This window comes from Schistocerca cancellata, chromosome 4 (genome assembly GCF_023864275.1).
Source record: "Schistocerca cancellata isolate TAMUIC-IGC-003103 chromosome 4, iqSchCanc2.1, whole genome shotgun sequence".
NCBI classification, from domain to species: Eukaryota; Metazoa; Arthropoda; class Insecta; order Orthoptera; family Acrididae; genus Schistocerca; species Schistocerca cancellata.
In genome coordinates this window covers 739,577,098-739,593,768 of record NC_064629.1, presented here as the reverse complement: position 1 = coordinate 739,593,768, position 16,671 = coordinate 739,577,098, and the positions used below count along the sequence as shown (strand labels likewise).

Sequence of the window (16,671 nt, the reverse complement as noted above, 5' to 3'; positions counted from 1 at the left end):
ATTGTAATGCACAACTATGTATGGAGACACATTTATTGTAAATAGTTAGGATAATTAATGACTCGAGAACAAAAAAAATTAAAGATAATTTACTGGAGGTGCTCTGGGACAAATTTTATAAGAAATGAGATGTCGTGTTGTATTTAATACATTCCATTATAAGTTCCTGCTATTCGGCAAGGTCTTTTGCAGTAAAGGTATTAAAGAGCACGCAAAAAAAAAAAGTAAAAGTTAATGGATCACATGGGAGATTAGTGTGTACTGTGAACAGATGGGGAATATGGTTTGTGTTAGCAAGAATGAGTCAAGTTCTGCTCTAATATCATACTATAAAGATTTCTGACTTTGTGTCAGAAATTTTGTGTTTGGGGCAAACGTATTAAATCTAAATGGCACAAAGCAAGAAACAGGACAATAGGCCACAGACATGATGGAATTATTATTGATCTCGGTTGAAAATCTGTAAATGGTCATCTATTGGGAGTGGGTATTTGAATATTGACTTCCCAAAATATATTAAATACTATTGTAATACTAAAGTAACTCAAACAAAGTGTGTAGACATGCACTGCTATAATAAAAGCTATTGTAGCTTTTTACAATAAAATGAAAAATCTATAGCTACTACTGATTTCTGGGTCATTCCATGTGAAATGTCCTAGGGCTTCCAGTTGAACCATCTTCAATTTTGATGAATTTTGTACAGTATGTACCCGAGGTGCCCTACATGAACTTATGCCAAGTTTCAGGCTCGCCTGTAACTTGGTTGAGGTGCTAGAGCCACTTTTTTGAAGACAACTTTTACCGAGACTAAATAGTTGCAAAGAAATTTGCAAGTTTGACATTCCACTTTTCCTAATGCTTCTGAGTATAGTAGTAATACTTTTTTGTGCTCTACACACAAATGATGGAAGTAGAGTTCAGAAAGCAATGCATTTGGCATTATCTCAGTTCAAAGTGGGCAGCAAATCATGTCGCGAGAAATTTGTCCCATACCTTAACGAGGTATAAGTAGTAGAGAAAGTGCGCTATGGACCTGGTCTTTCGCCAGACTCCTGTCTGTCTGGATGTTTAGTATGTCGCAAATTTGCGCCTGGCTTGTGTGTTTAATTACTGTGCTACCATCCTGTAAATTTGATACAAAACGTGAATCTATCAAAATGTACCCGTGTTCAAAGTCATGTCTCTCAGGACACATACTTCATTACATTCATTAACACCATTCAACAAAGCGCATTTCATTCTACTAGGCCCACAACTTTGCTTCCACCATTTTTTCTTGAAATTTGGGGCTTCATTGTGAAAAAATTATGATTCCTAGTATTGCCCATCGCTGACCACTACATTCTCCCATCTTTCGTATAGCATACGAATCCCCTGGCAGAAGAATTGGACGTCTTTTGTGGGGGTCCATGAATAGATTCAATTTTGCACTTCATATGATCGGAAGTCCTGGTCATCCAGACTGTACGCCACTGATTGAAAAAGGTGGTAGTCAAAGGTGGAGAATATGGCGCGAGGGATAGGAATTCTCATTTCAACATTTCCATATATATTTTGATAGGTTTTGTGATATGGGGTTGAGCACTGACATCCTGCAAAATTACCTTTACATGTTTATTGCTGTATTGTGGCCGTTTATGTTTCAGTGCTGGGCTCTAATGCATCAATTGCTTTTGATAATGATGTCCTGTGACTCTTTTTGTCCGTTTAAGTAGCTACGAAAACATTCTGTCTTCCACCACCATGCCGGTCTTAGACATCAAAATCACCATTCTTAAGGCATTGAAAACATTCTCTGCACATTCTTCCACTAATACTTCCCTCACCATTGGTCTTACCCAGCATTTTAAGAGCCACAGCTGCAGATTTCTTCATGTTAAAGCAGAAAATTAAATCTTCCCACAAATGGCGAGAAATGGTTTCGTAAGTTGACAAACTTAATCGAGAATAACCGTATGGTGCAATCACAAATCGACTAATATTTTTATGGCATTATGTTTACACATGCCTAAGCTTATTCTTTTACACCTATGACCAAACACCCAAACCCCACTTGCTGCTACTGCCACCTATTGCAAAATGACTGAAGCAAAGTTGTAGACCTAATATTAGAAAAACTTATTTTCATTTCGGCGTCCCTTTGGGTAAGGTGCAAAAATTGCGACTAAACTGTTGAATTTTTTTGTAATTTGAGAAAAATCCTTGCATTGGTCCATGGTGGATATGCCACTACCAGTCTCAGTGACTGGTAACCCCACCGCCAAGGGGTCACACCCGATAGCCATGCCACGGGTGGGTTCTTTACTGCAGGTTCCCAAGCCTGAATGTGGGCATCCAACAGGTTCCCAATCCTTGTTTGGGTCTTTTTGTGGTTTCCAAGCCCCAATGCAGAATTCTTCAGTTGTTAAATGCTTTAAAACTGTTGCTGATGTCCAAAACTATTCCTTCGGGCAAACTGTATTGCCGCCCCATCATTGAAGCAGCTGGAATTGGTATGACTGCAGTTATCTGTTGTTCTGGAATCCAGCATATCTCTTATCTAGCTAACCAGTGAAATGATTGAGCAGCTCCATGATGATGGATGAAATTGAGGCATCGTTTTCTTCAAATGAAAGTTCACAGATATTTCCTATCCACCCAGGCTGTAGGTCAGTAATGGCAACATGTTCAGTAGCATATCAGTTAACATTTGCTATGAAGGACACTGTATCATTTGATACTCTATGAATCTGAAGTTGCTTTTCATCAGTTGGCACAAAATGGTGATGGTCTCTTGTACTAGGCACTGTACATCCATCCTCGGAATGTTTTTCTTGATCAATTTTTGTATATTCAATAATTTATTTTTTAATAAAGATAAATTCATGCCATACACATTTTTTTGGCAACATTCAAACAGATCAGTTGGTGTTAAGATTTGGTTGTCAGTTGGATGCTGAAGGCTAGGTTTTGCAGCTAAATGCTTAACTGTGCCCCCAATTCTGTCACATGGTGATTTCCCATGGCTTGTTCGGAAAAAATTCAATTCTGCGGTAATGCCAAAATCTTAATGATGGCAAAGATTTAGGAAGCTCTTAAAATTTTTGTACTGTGCGGCAGAACCGTAACTAAAATAATGAATATGCTTAATTTCTTTAAAAATGCACTTCAGGAATTTGATCAGTTATGTTAAAAACACATGCACTGCAACTGTTTTCATGTCAGAGGCAATCACTGATTATGCAGTAGCTGACGCTTTTTAGTTCATTATCATCTTTGTAGTAAATGACAAGTGGATGTATTGTAGCTTTACTATTTTCCCTCTGGAATCCTTGAACTGCATCTTGGGCAATAAAGGAGTAATTTTCAGTGAAATCCATTAATGTAATCAATTCTCCTGGTTTGAGACATCCTTTGGTGAACTGCAAATGCTTGCTCTGATGCTTTGCAGTGTATGGTGAATAGAAAGGGCCAGAAGTTTTGTATGTAGTAGTTCAATGAATTCTTCAAATGTCATTTCTCTGGTTTCAAGTGTATCTCTGTCAGTGTGAGTCCTTTGCTTGAATTAAATTGTATCCTCCAGATCAATATCTACAAAAGCACTTTCCAAGTATTCCTTTAGAGTGCCTGTTCCTGGACATACTTCACAGCAATGAAGCATGCAATCTTTTGTTACCAAATTACAGACAGTTTTTCTTAGTAGCATTTCGTAATCTTCTTTATTGGGCTATGTGCCAACATTAGTTTCACATTTTGATGTATTGTGCAGACACAAATTGAATATGAACCAGCTGTGCATATAGTCACACACCACTTTGGCCTTAATTCACAAAATTTGAAAAATTGAATTTCTGGCCCATTTTTATTGTGGTACGCAACAAACATTTCTTTTAAGTTGCTCAGTAATAAGTTTTTTGATTCTTTTCGCCATCAATCCAAACAGTAATACAGTCCTTTTTTCCTGGACAAATCCAACTAAACTCTTCATCATAAAAATGTTCCGACTCTTGCCTTCACAGCCTCAGAAAACTTTTTCCCACATTTACCTTTGGGCTGTGCCAATATTCCCTGTTCAGCTTGTAACTTTCTAGCCTTCTTTACCATTCTTTCTGAAACACAAAATTCTTCTGTAGTGTTTTTTTAGACCAGCTTTGGGGAATAAGGTCAAAATTTGAATTTTCTCATTTTGATTTGATATATGTAATTTTTCTTTCAATTCTTGGATCAACTGACTGTAATCTGAACAAGTCAAGCATTGCTTGCTTGTGGATGGTTGCTCTAGTTCACTGGGATCAGGTCCTCTCACTCCTGCAATTTTCTTAATAATTGCATGTTGAACTTGATGTATTTTGCACTTTGCATATCCTTTTGTATCCCTTGCACCAATTTGTTGAAATTTTAATGCTGACATCCGAACAGCTGTTAAGCTTGTATTCAAATTCTGAGCAACATTAGTCTCATCATCTTTATCTGACTCAGATGCAACTTCCATTTTTGAACATTTCAGTGTATCAAATTCTTTTCTACACGAAGGGCACATTTTTTGGTCTGGTTTAACATCAGACACGGTTATCCTTTTTAGTATGTCACCTGTTTCTGTGTTGATTGAGCACAAACTTTTCCGTTCAGTATGGTTTTTCTTACCAAATGGGTTTCAGCACGATCTTTGCAAAAATTCAAATCTTTGTAGGAGTAAATCTTCTTGGTGGAAGTATAGTTGAGCATTTTCCGTAGTGTGTTGTTCTTCTAAGGAAAATTCCTTTATAGCTTTTAGTGCTTTTAAGACACTGTATGTCACTAAATGGCATGGGGAATCAGTATCTCCAAAACTGCACACATTAACTTGATCTTGTTTTCCCATTTTAACAACAACTTGATATGCTTCAGGCACTAAAATCAAATTGTAGAGTCCTAAATAAAGAAAAGAAATAAAATTAATAAGCATTCAGCTTCACAAAAATTATGTAGCAGTCTCCAGTACAGTTAAATGGTTAATTTTAGCAATGAACCTGTCACAAACAGGTTTAAAATCACCAAATAAACAGCAAAATAAATATTTAAACACTGCAGACATAATCAACAAAATTTCAAATTTAAGCCACAATTTTTGCAACTTACCCAAAGAGACACCAAATTGAAAATAAGTTTTTGTAATAGAATGAAATGTGCTCTGGTGAATGGTGTTAATGACTGTAGTGTGGTAGGTGTCCGTTTTGAGACACTTGACTTTGAATACAGGTATATTTTGATACATTCATGTTTTGTAGCAAATTTGCTGGATGGCAGCACAGTAATTAAACGCACAAGCCAGGCCCAAATTTGTGGTATACTAAACACCCAGACAGACAGTAGTTTGGCCAAAGGACTAGGTCCATAGCGCACTTTGTCTACTATTTGTACCTCATTAAGGTATGGCACAAATTTCTCAAGACATGATTTGCTGCCCACTTTGAACTAAGATTATGCAAAATGCATAGCTTCCTGAACTATACTTCCACCATTTGTGTGTAGAACACACAAAGTTTTGCTACTATACCCAAAAGCAAGGGAACAGTGGAATGCCAAACTTGAAAATTTCTTCATGACTTTTCGGTATTGGTAAAAGTGGTCTTCACAAAAGTGGCTCTAGTTCCTCAACGAAGGTACAGGCAAGCCTGAAACTAGGCATAAGTTCATGTAGGACCCTCAGGTACATACTATATAAATTTCATCAAAATTAAAGAATGTCGTGTTGGGAGCCCTTCTTTAATAAGTCCTAGTAAACTGATCCAGTGGACAATGTTTTCTCCTTGGGGATATTGTCATTTTTATAATGTTGCCTTTGAATAATTTATACTAATAAATGCCATCTTATCTTAATTATCTTGCAAATACCAATTATGAAAGGAAACAAACAAGGGACATAGCAAGAAAAAGTTGTGAAATCCATGAGCAGAAACAGGATGTAGATAGACTCTTACATTTTTACCACACGAGTACCTGCTTATATAATGATTGATTGTTGTTCTGCAGCCATTGTGCAATGGTCTTCTGTTTTCTTTCTTGTTGTCATTTCTGTTAGTGCTGCTAGTTTTGTTTTTGTTTCAGACTCGAGGTATGTCATCGTGTCATTTACAGAAGAAATTGAGGTAGGACTCGTTTATGTTGTTCTTCAGTCACATATGAAAAGCTTTGAAAGTAATATTACAAAAAATTCTACATGTATAGGGGTAATGGGAGTAATGAAAATTTCAGCATGGTTGTTTTAGTGATAAACTGAATGTTAATTGGACATGCAGCATTGTAACATATGATGGGAGGGATTATGCTACATTGTGGATGTAGACAGCCGTAAGGCATCTGTCTGATGAACTCGTACATGCAGCCTCCTTCTGTAAGGCAGCAGATCTTTGCATTGATTGCAATCCTTGATTATCTACAATTGTTTTCGTCAAATGTTCTGTTACATGTATTCTGTTACAAATATTCTGCTGTCATTTGTGTTTTATAAATCATAACTGCTGTGCTTTAAGTACACTGAATATAATTGGATGCTTAGGTAATTGTGTAGATATTTGAACTGGGTTTGTGTGTTGAATTACAAATAGAACAGCAGATGGCACTGATAGATTTCCATCTGGTAAAAAGTTCATTCCCTGAAAAAGTGTGTGTGTGTGTGTGTGTGTGTGTGTGTGTGTGTGTGTGTGTGTGTGTGTGTGTGTCAGTATAAAATCTCTCAAATGTCCCTCCCTTGCGCCCCACCCTCACATTCAGCTCCTCTCACAATCTGTTCTTTATTTTTCAGTTAAGTCACAGAATGCTTATTTGTATGTGGATGAGAAAGGGCAATTTTGCTTATAGTTAGTATTTTATTGATATCATGAATAGACCATCACTTGAATGGTAGTTAAATGAAGTATCTTAGACAGTATGGTGTTTTACTCAGATTGTGTGTTCAAATGTATAAAATGCATGTTTGAACCATGATCTGCTTTTATTTTAAACTCAAATATCTACTGGTTTCTGTCTTAGTTATGGAAAATGTTTCTTATAATTCTTGCAAGTTGTTACCATATTAAATCGTCTGCTGTCAAAGTTATTACCTCTGCATTCAAAGAAAACCAAAGGTGAGCTGGGACATGCTGATCGTACATGCCACTCATTTTTGAAATCTGAGACGGAAAACAGCTATGTGCCCATATGGCTCTCTTGTTCCTGTATGCCATTGCGTGGTAAGTCTTTCCCTTTTAGTGTGTACGTGAATATTTGATATTCTGCATGTGTTACTAAAATTTTAAACTACAGGCAAGAGTCTTCATATCAAAAAGCTGATGCTAAAGCTTCCCTGCAGAGCAGTCCAGATGTGTGAAGACTACTGATAATATTGAGCTATGGTACTTAGAGTTCATTACATAAATCTATTTCTTGGATTGAATATTGTAAATATTCATGTAAAGGCTGTTTTCTCTAGGTTTCAAAGACTAAGGAAAGTTTTTGAATTCTTTGTTTCCATTAGTATGCTGCCATTTACTTTATGGTTGAAATCGTCAAAATTGTGAGATTTGTATTGGTTCAAGGTAAAATATGTGAAAATTTATGAAAAAGAAAGCATAATGATGATGTATAAAATGCATGTTTGAACCATGATCTGCTTTTATATTAAACTCAAATATCTACTGGTTTCTGTCTTAGACCATCTTCATGGATAAGGGTTAAAATGATTTAATTCACCATATTACATTAGACATTACTTAACAACAAATTAATTGTTGGTAAGGCAGGTGCCAGGTTGAGATTCATTGGGAGAGTCCTTAGAAAATGTAGTCCATCAACAAAGGAGGTGGCTTACAAAACACTTGTTCGACCTATACTTGCGTATTGCTCATCAGTGTGGGATCCGTACCAGATCGGGTTGACAGAGGAGATAGAGAAGATCCAAAGAAGAGCGGCGCGTTTCGTCACAGGGTTAGTTGGTAACCGTGATAGCGTTACGGAGATGTTTAGCAAACTCAAGTGGCAGACTGCGAGACAGGCGCTCTGCATCGCGGTGTAGCTTGCTGTACAGGTTTCGAGAGGGTGCGTTTCTGGATGAGGTATCGAATATATTGCTTCCCCCTACTTATACCTCCCAAGGAGATCACGAATGTATGATTAGAGAGATTCGAACGCGTACGGAGGCTTTCCGGCAGTCGTTCTTCTCGCGAACCATACGCGATTGGAACAGGAAAGAGAGGTAATGACAGTGGCACGTAAAATGCCCTCCGCCACACATCGTTGGGTGCTTTGCGGAGTATGAATGTAGATGTATATGTAGAAAATGTGTAGTGCATGCCATGAATGTCAATATACAACCCAGGACTTTAGAGCCAAATATGAATACTAAATGTACACAGAGCAGTACTGTAGGGAAGATCAGGACTTCCTTATCTTCTCTTCAGATCTGTGAAGATGGTCCAAAACTGAAGCTGGTAGATATTTGGGTTTAAAATAAAAGCAGCTGATGGTACAAATAAGCATTTTATACATTACTTAGCAACTGTTGACAATCGTCTTCCAAAAATGCATAATGATAATGTGCCTAGGAGTATGTGTCCAGTAGAAGGACCACACAAAACTAATTGTAGGTAAGACAGGTGTCTGACAGAGATTAATTGTAAGAATCCTGAGGAAATATTTATTCTCCCTGCAAGAAGTAGCTTACAGTACTCTTGTGTGAGTATTCCTCACCAGTCTACGTTGCCAGGTAGGGTGGACAAAGTGCAGATAAATATTTGCATTTTGTCACAGGTTAATTACTCAGTAAAAGAGCTCAATGGAGATGCTCATCCCAAATCTGGTGGTAGCTTTTACAAGGAAGGCCTTGTTCTTGATGAAGAAGCTTACTGCAAAAACTGCAAGAGTGCACAAGCCAAGAATGGCCCTCCCATAATTATCTAACAAGATAATCATAATTACAAAATCAGAGGGAGTCGAGTTTATACAGATGCTTTTTAACAGTTGTTCTTCCAGTGCACAATCACAAATTTGGAAAGCAGTAATATTATAATCTCTCCCCCACACACTGTAAGGTGGTATGTAAGGTACAAATGTAAATGCAGATTTGTTTTCCTGTATGTTTTTATATCTGATGTCATGATTTTCATTCCCCACTAAACAAATGTCCATTTTCCTGAGGTTCATACAAATAAGGTTCATATCTTACAGTCATACGTAAAAACCACAGTACAAAATTTTATAGGAATTTACTTTTGAAGCAGACATTCCAATTTCCTAATGAATTTGAATCAATTTTCATTCTCTTGTGTCCATACACTAAGTTCCCTGGTGCTCAAGAACAAGACTACATCTTGCACTAGTCACATATTTTAAATAAATAGGTCTGATACTAATGAGGGAACGTTCCCAAATGTCAGTTAATAATCGTGATGAAACTTGGCAGATGTGTAAAGGGGAAAAATAATGCAATACACATGTTTTTGTTTGTGCCCACTTCCACTTTTTAGGCATAAAACACTACTAAAAAGGTAATTTGGCATATTAGCTTTGGAGGGAATATTTTCGAAACGATGGTGTATAAAAATGTGTTTCTCATATAAAAGTTGATATGTAATTGAAATTCTTGAAAACTGTATAATCAAATTTTGTAATAATTTGAAATTTTACAAAATACCCCACCACAATTAATTAACATTTTTGGAAGGTGAATATTAAGTCATCATGTAATGTATAAAATGCATGTTTGACTATCAGCTGCATTTTTAACCTGCTTTTTTAACCCAAATGTTGATGGGTTTCATTCGAAGGCCATCTTCACGGATCAGGATTAAAATAATTTAAGCCACATCATCACATCTGTCATTACATAAATAATTGCCATGTCTCGTATGTAGAGCATGCCATGAATTCCAGTATAGCATTAGGACTCTGGAAGGCAACCACATACTAATAACGTGTGTAAACAGAGCAGTACTGTAATTTTGTACACAATTAATTAATTTTAAAAGATAAAAACTTCTGTTACAACATAAAGAAGCTTTCACACTACATTCAACCTTGTGTAATAAAGCTGGTTTCTGAAATATAATTTTTGGAAAGTATACTGTATACAGTGTGCTGTCAAAGCATTGTTAGCATACCTAATTAAAACATATAACATTCATTATTGGTCTAGTTATTTATTTTACTTACATTTATTTCATGTTTTAAATTGTGATTTTACAGGTTTTTTACGTACATATATAATGTTAATGGAAAATAAGTTACTCAGTATTATGATACAAAATCATTACGATGATGATGATGATGATGATGATGATGATGATGATGATAATAATAATAGGCCTCCGGTATGTTCTGCCAGTCGTAAAAGGCGACGAAAAGAACAAACCACTAATAGGGCTAACCCCCCTTTTAGTGTGATTACTTGGTTCAGGACAGAACTAAAGAAGCCTCGGACAAGCGCCGTCATGGTCGGGGACGACGCTTGAACCCTATGCCCGCCCACAATGGTAACGACTCTGCTAGCCAACTGGAAAATGATTTAAATCCAAATAGAGGTGTTTTGCAGGATATGCTTCCTACAACCACCCTAGAAGGAAAACAAAGACAGAGGATGAGATGGTCAGATGAAGTCAATCGACACCTCATGTTCTGTTATTACCAAGCAACAAACCTAGGAACCAATACAACTGGATACAGATCACAAGTATACACAACATTTATTACCAGATACCCGGAATTAAAATTTTTAACAGAACAACGACTAGCTGATCAGATCCGTGTAATAATCAAAAATAACAGGATACCCCAGTCAGTATTAGAAAACATCAAACAACAAGTACAACAAATACTGGAACAAAATAATGTGCAATCAGAAGAAGAAGAAAACACAGTAATGGACTCAAACATCCCAGAGCAAACAAACAAAGACCAACACGCATCAATTAAACAATCAGAGGAAAACGAAATCTTAAGACAGCCACCAGAACAAGCACAAATAGAACATGAAGAGACACATGTGTTAGATATAGAAGAGAAATTTCAGCTGACATATATAGAATACAAAGACACAAATACAGACATTAGACCATTCCTGCATAGACCGCCAAATAACCCACAAGTCGAAACAACAATAAAAACTATCAACACAATCATACACAACAAAATAAATGAAAACACAACTATGGAAGAGTTACAACTACTGGTTTATATAGGAGCACTCACTACACTAAATATACACACTAGGCAGAGATCAGAACAAACCAACACACAGAAGAAACGCACAAAACCAGCATGGCAACACAGGTTACAGATCAGAATAGAAAAACTGAGAAAAGATATCGGACAGCTAACACAATTTATAAGAAATGAAATATCAGACAAAAAACGAAAAAGGTTAGGTAAAATCTCACAACAAGAAGCAATAGGGCAATTAGATGGAAAAAAAGCAGAAATTGCAAGCATTGGCCAAACGACTTAGAAGATACAAAAAAAGTGAAAATAGAAGGAAACAAAACCAAACATTCAACACAAACCAAAAGAGATTTTACCAAACAATGGATAACACACACATTAAAATAGACAATCCACCAAACATAACAGACATGGAACACTTCTGGAGCAACATATGGTCAAACCCGGTACAACATAACAGGCATGCACGGTGGATACAATCAGAAACAGACACATACAAGATGATTCCACAAATGCCTCAAGTGATAATTTTGCAACATGAAGTCACCCGAGCAATTAATTCTACACACAATTGGAAAGCCCCTGGAAATGATAAAATAGCAAATTACTGGCTAAAGAAGTTCACCTCAACACATTCACATCTAACTAAATTATTTAACAGTTACATTGCAGACCCATACACATTCCCTGATACACTTGCACATGGAATAACCTATCTGAAACCTAAAGATCAAGCAGACACAGCAAACCCAGCTAAATATCGCCCCATAACATGCCTACCAACAATATACAAAATATTAACTTCAGTCATCACACAGAAATTAATGACACATACAACACAGAACAAAATTATAAATGAAGAACAAAAAGGCTGCTGCAAAGGAGCACGAGGATGTAAAGAGCAACTGATAATAGATACAGAGGTGACATATCAAGCTAAAACTAAACAAAGGTCCCTACACTACGCATACATTGATTACCAAAAAGCCTTTGATAGTGTACCCCACTCATGGTTACTACAGATATTGGAAATATACAAAGTAGATCCTAAATTGATACAGTTTCTAAACACAGTAATGAAAAACTGGAAAACCACACTTAATATCCAAACAAATTCTGATAACATCACATCACAGCCAATACAGATTAAGCGTGGAATATACCAAGGAGACTCACTAAGTCCTTTCTGGTTCTGTCTTGCTCTGAACCCACTATCCAACACGCTAAATAATACAAATTATGGATACAATATTACTGGAACATACCCACACAAAATCACACATTTGCTATACATGGATGATCTAAAACTACTGGCAGCAACAAATCAACAACTCAACCAATTACTAAAGATAACAGAAGTATTCAGCAATGATATAAATATGGCTTTTGGAACAGACAAATGTAAGAAAAATAGCATAGTCAAGGGCAAACACACTAAACAAGAAGATTACATATTGGATAACCACAGCGACTGCATAGAAGTGATGGAAAAAACAGATGCCTATAAATACCTAGGATACAGACAAAAAATAGGAATAGATAATACAAATATTAAAGAAGAACTAAAAGAAAAATATAGACAAAGACTAACAAAAATACTGAAAACAGAATTGACAGCAAGAAACAAGACAAAAGCTATAAATACTTATGCTATACCAGTATTGACCTACTCATTTGGAGTAGTGAAATGGAGTGACACAGACCTAGAAGCACTCAATACACTTACACGATCACAATGCCACAAATATAGAATACATCACATACATTCAGCAACAGAAAGATTCACATTAAGCAGAAAGGAAGGTGGAAGGGGATTTATAGATATAAAAAACCTACATTATGGACAGGTAGACAATTTAAGAAAATTCTTTCTAGAACGAGCAGAAACTAGCAAAATACACAAAGCAATCACTCATATAAATACATCAGCTACACCATTGCAATTTCATAACCACTTCTACAACCCTTTAGATCACATAACATCAACAGATACAAAGAAAGTAAATTGGAAAAAGAAAACACTACACGGCAAGCACCCGTATCATCTAACACAGCCACACATAGATCAAGACGCATTCAACACATGGCTAAGAAACGGCAATATATACAGTGAGACGGAAGGATTCATGATCGCAATAAAGGATCAAACAATAAACACCAGATATTACAGCAAGCATATTATTAAAGATCCCAATACCACAACAGATAAATGCAGACTTTGCAAACAACAAATAGAAACAGTAGATCACATCACAAGCGGTTGTACAATACTAGCAAATACAGAATACCCCAGAAGACATGACAATGTAGCAAAAATAATACATCAACAACTTGCCATAAAACATAAACTAATAAAACAACACGTTCCCACATACAAGTACACACCACAAAATATACTGGAGAATGATGAATACAAATTATACTGGAACAGAACGATTATAACAGATAAAACACCACATAACAAACCTGACATCATACTCACCAATAAAAAGAAGAAATTAACACAACTAATTGAAATATCCATACCCAACACAACAAATATACAGAAGAAAACAGGAGAAAAAATTGAAAAATACATCCAACTGGCTGAGGAAGTCAAGGACATGTGGCATCAGGATAAAGTCGACATTATCCCAATTATACTATCAACTACAGGAGTCATACCTCACAATATTCACCAGTACATCAATGCAATACAGCTACATCCAAACATATATATACAACTACAAAAATCTGTAATTATTGATACATGTTCAATTACCCGAAAGTTCCTAAATGCAATATAACATATACCATACAGTTACAAGGAAGTCACGCTTGACCGAGGTCCGCGTCACGTTCCATTTTTAACCAGACTTAAGTCTGAGAAAAAAAAGTCAATAATAATAATCAGTAAATAAAGGCTTAAGACATAACATTATCTTACACCATTCACGTAAAATGGATGAAATTTCTTGACATAATATATACAAGTGAGAATACAATACAAAACAAACTTCTGCAAGATTTTAATATGTCTTGGGCGATCCTCTAAATATCCTGATTTGTATCAGTTATATTCAAAGTCCATTGGTAAGTAATGGTAAAAAGAATTAATTATGTAGTGGTGAATGTAGCTTAATTATATTGTTTCTCAAGTGGAGATGATATCAACATCATTCAATTGAACAAGGTCTGACAACCTTCTCACAAAATTCTTGCGACATTGAAAGCTATGTACACAACCACATGTGTACCTGTGCCATAAAGTCCTTTGGAATCACCAGATGAAAAAGTTTCTTGTCCTCAGGTATGATAGTGAAAATGGTTTTTTCACACTGACCACCCTCAGCTTCATAGTTTTAAAAGAAACTAATGATGAGTTTGGACCGAGAATTAGACACACTCTTTCTGAAGCCCCAAATGTCCTTGTGACACCATAGAAATCTGGTAAATAAATGTCTGACTAGGTCAAAAGACATTTGAAAGATGTTCTCTTTCCCAGTGGGGGCACAGGTACAGACATGGTACATGTACAACTTTCAATGTTGGAAGGACCTTGTGAGAAGGTTTTCGGATCTAGTTCAGTTGACTGATTTTGATGTCAGTCTGCCTGTGAGAAGCAATATAATTAAGCTGCAGTCATTAGTACATAATCAGTTCTTCTCACCACAGCTTACCGATGCACTGAAATATGCCTGATACAAATCGGGGTATTTAGATGTTCACTTGCGACAATTAGAAATCCTGCTGAATTTTGTTTTATATTGTTCATTGTCATGTATGTTATGTGAAGAAATTTTGTACATTTTGTATGCATGGTGTAAGAAAATGTTATGTTTTTAAGCATTTATTTACAGGTTATCATCACTGTAATGATTTTGTATCTTTATAATGAGTTATTTATTAGTTTAAATTAACAAAATAAACAACATGTGAGACAAAGAAGAATGTAAAATAACAATTTAAAACATGAAACAAATGCAAGTAAAATAAATAACTAAACTAATAACGAATGTTTAGATATTAGAATTCGCTATGTTGAAAACACTCTGACAGCACATTGTGTATAGTGTATTTTCGAAAGATAATTCAGAAACCAGCTTTAGTACACATGGATGGATGGATGTAGCTTGAAAGCTTCTGTAATTTATGTTGTAATAAAAGTTTTTCATTTTTAAAAATTAATTAATGGTGGTGAGGTATTTTACAAAATCTCAAATTGTTACAAAATTTGATCATACAGTGTTCAAGAACGTCAATTATATATCAACATTTATATGACAAACATTTTTTATATATCATTGTTTTGAAGATATTAACTCCAAAGCTAATATGCCAAATTATCTTTTGGCATGTCTGTTACCGCTCAAAAGTGAAATTGGGCACAAACAAAAAAAGTGCATATTGCCCCTTCTACAAACCCATCAAGTTTCATTAAGATCATTTATTGACACTTGCTAATGTTTCCTTGTAAGAAGCAAAATGAAGTGTGTTTATTATGTGAAATCGATATTTGGAAATATGACCGGAAGACTTAAATTTGTTGAAAGGGTTTTGGACATGTCCAGTAAGTCTGCAAAGGGTGAAAAGATGATGCAGTTCTCGTTCTCGAAAAACCCTGTTGCATAAAATTAGAGAACCTGTATTTGAAGAACACTGTGATAATTCTGCCACCACCATTGCATATCTTTTGTAGGGATCATGAGAATAAGATAACAGAGGTTGGGGCACATACAGAGGCATATAAACAGTCATCTTTTGCTTGGTCGGTATATGAATTGTATAGGACAGAAAACTGCTAATAGTGGTAAGAGTATAATCAGCCATTCACTGTATGCTGGCTTTTGTAGTATATATTCAGATGTAGTTGCATCATTATTAATCTTAATTGTTGTCATCTCAGCATAACTGAGGCTACATTGCATCATCAAATCGTATCATAACAAATCATCAACCCCCTTCACCATTTGTTGCTAGTGGCAGACTAGAGTTGATCCCGTAGCCAATCACTGAGGGCTTTTCCCTCATCATTACTGTAGTGGTTCTTTCTTTTCTTAACCCACATTTGTCGTTCACTGCAGTACATTGTTTGAATCCAAGATCCATGTACTGTTCTTCTTTCTTGTCGAAACTGTTGTCATGTTAGTCGATTTGGCTGTATAATTGGAAAATATATATTTCTTTTATACCCTCACTAGTGAAAATAGGAACTTTTGAGTCATGAAGTAAGAGTGTTAGGTCTTAATATATGCAACATCAATGAGTATAATAGAGGGAAACATTCCACGTGAGAAATATATAAAAAAAAAAAACAAAGATGCTGTGACTTACCCAACGAGAAAGCGCTGGTAAATAGACACAGTCAAATAACACACAAACGCACACACACAAATTTAAAGCTTTCACAACCCAAGGTTGCTTCATCAGGAAAAAGGGAAGGAGAGGGAAAGATGAAAGGATGTGGGTTTTAAGGGAGAGGGTAAGGAGTCATTCCAACCCTGGGAGTGGAAAGACTTACCTTAGGGGGGAAAAAAG

The 16,671-nt window shown here is 35.9% G+C and overlaps 1 protein-coding gene across 3 annotated transcripts in view; it reads left to right on the top strand.

Annotated features, from left to right (window-relative positions):
- LOC126183535 (membrane-associated tyrosine- and threonine-specific cdc2-inhibitory kinase) overlaps positions 1-16,671 on the top strand; it is a 174,296-nt gene that overhangs the window by 106,236 nt on the left and 51,389 nt on the right. For 2 of the 3 annotated variants that reach the window (XM_049925604.1, XM_049925603.1), the window contains exon 8: positions 6,070-6,110. The exons of the other annotated variant lie outside the window; for it this stretch is intronic. In XM_049925604.1, the coding sequence (XP_049781561.1) occupies positions 6,070-6,110 (41 nt within the window). The remainder of the gene's footprint in view (positions 1-6,069; positions 6,111-16,671) is intronic. 3 annotated transcript variants of the gene reach the window in all.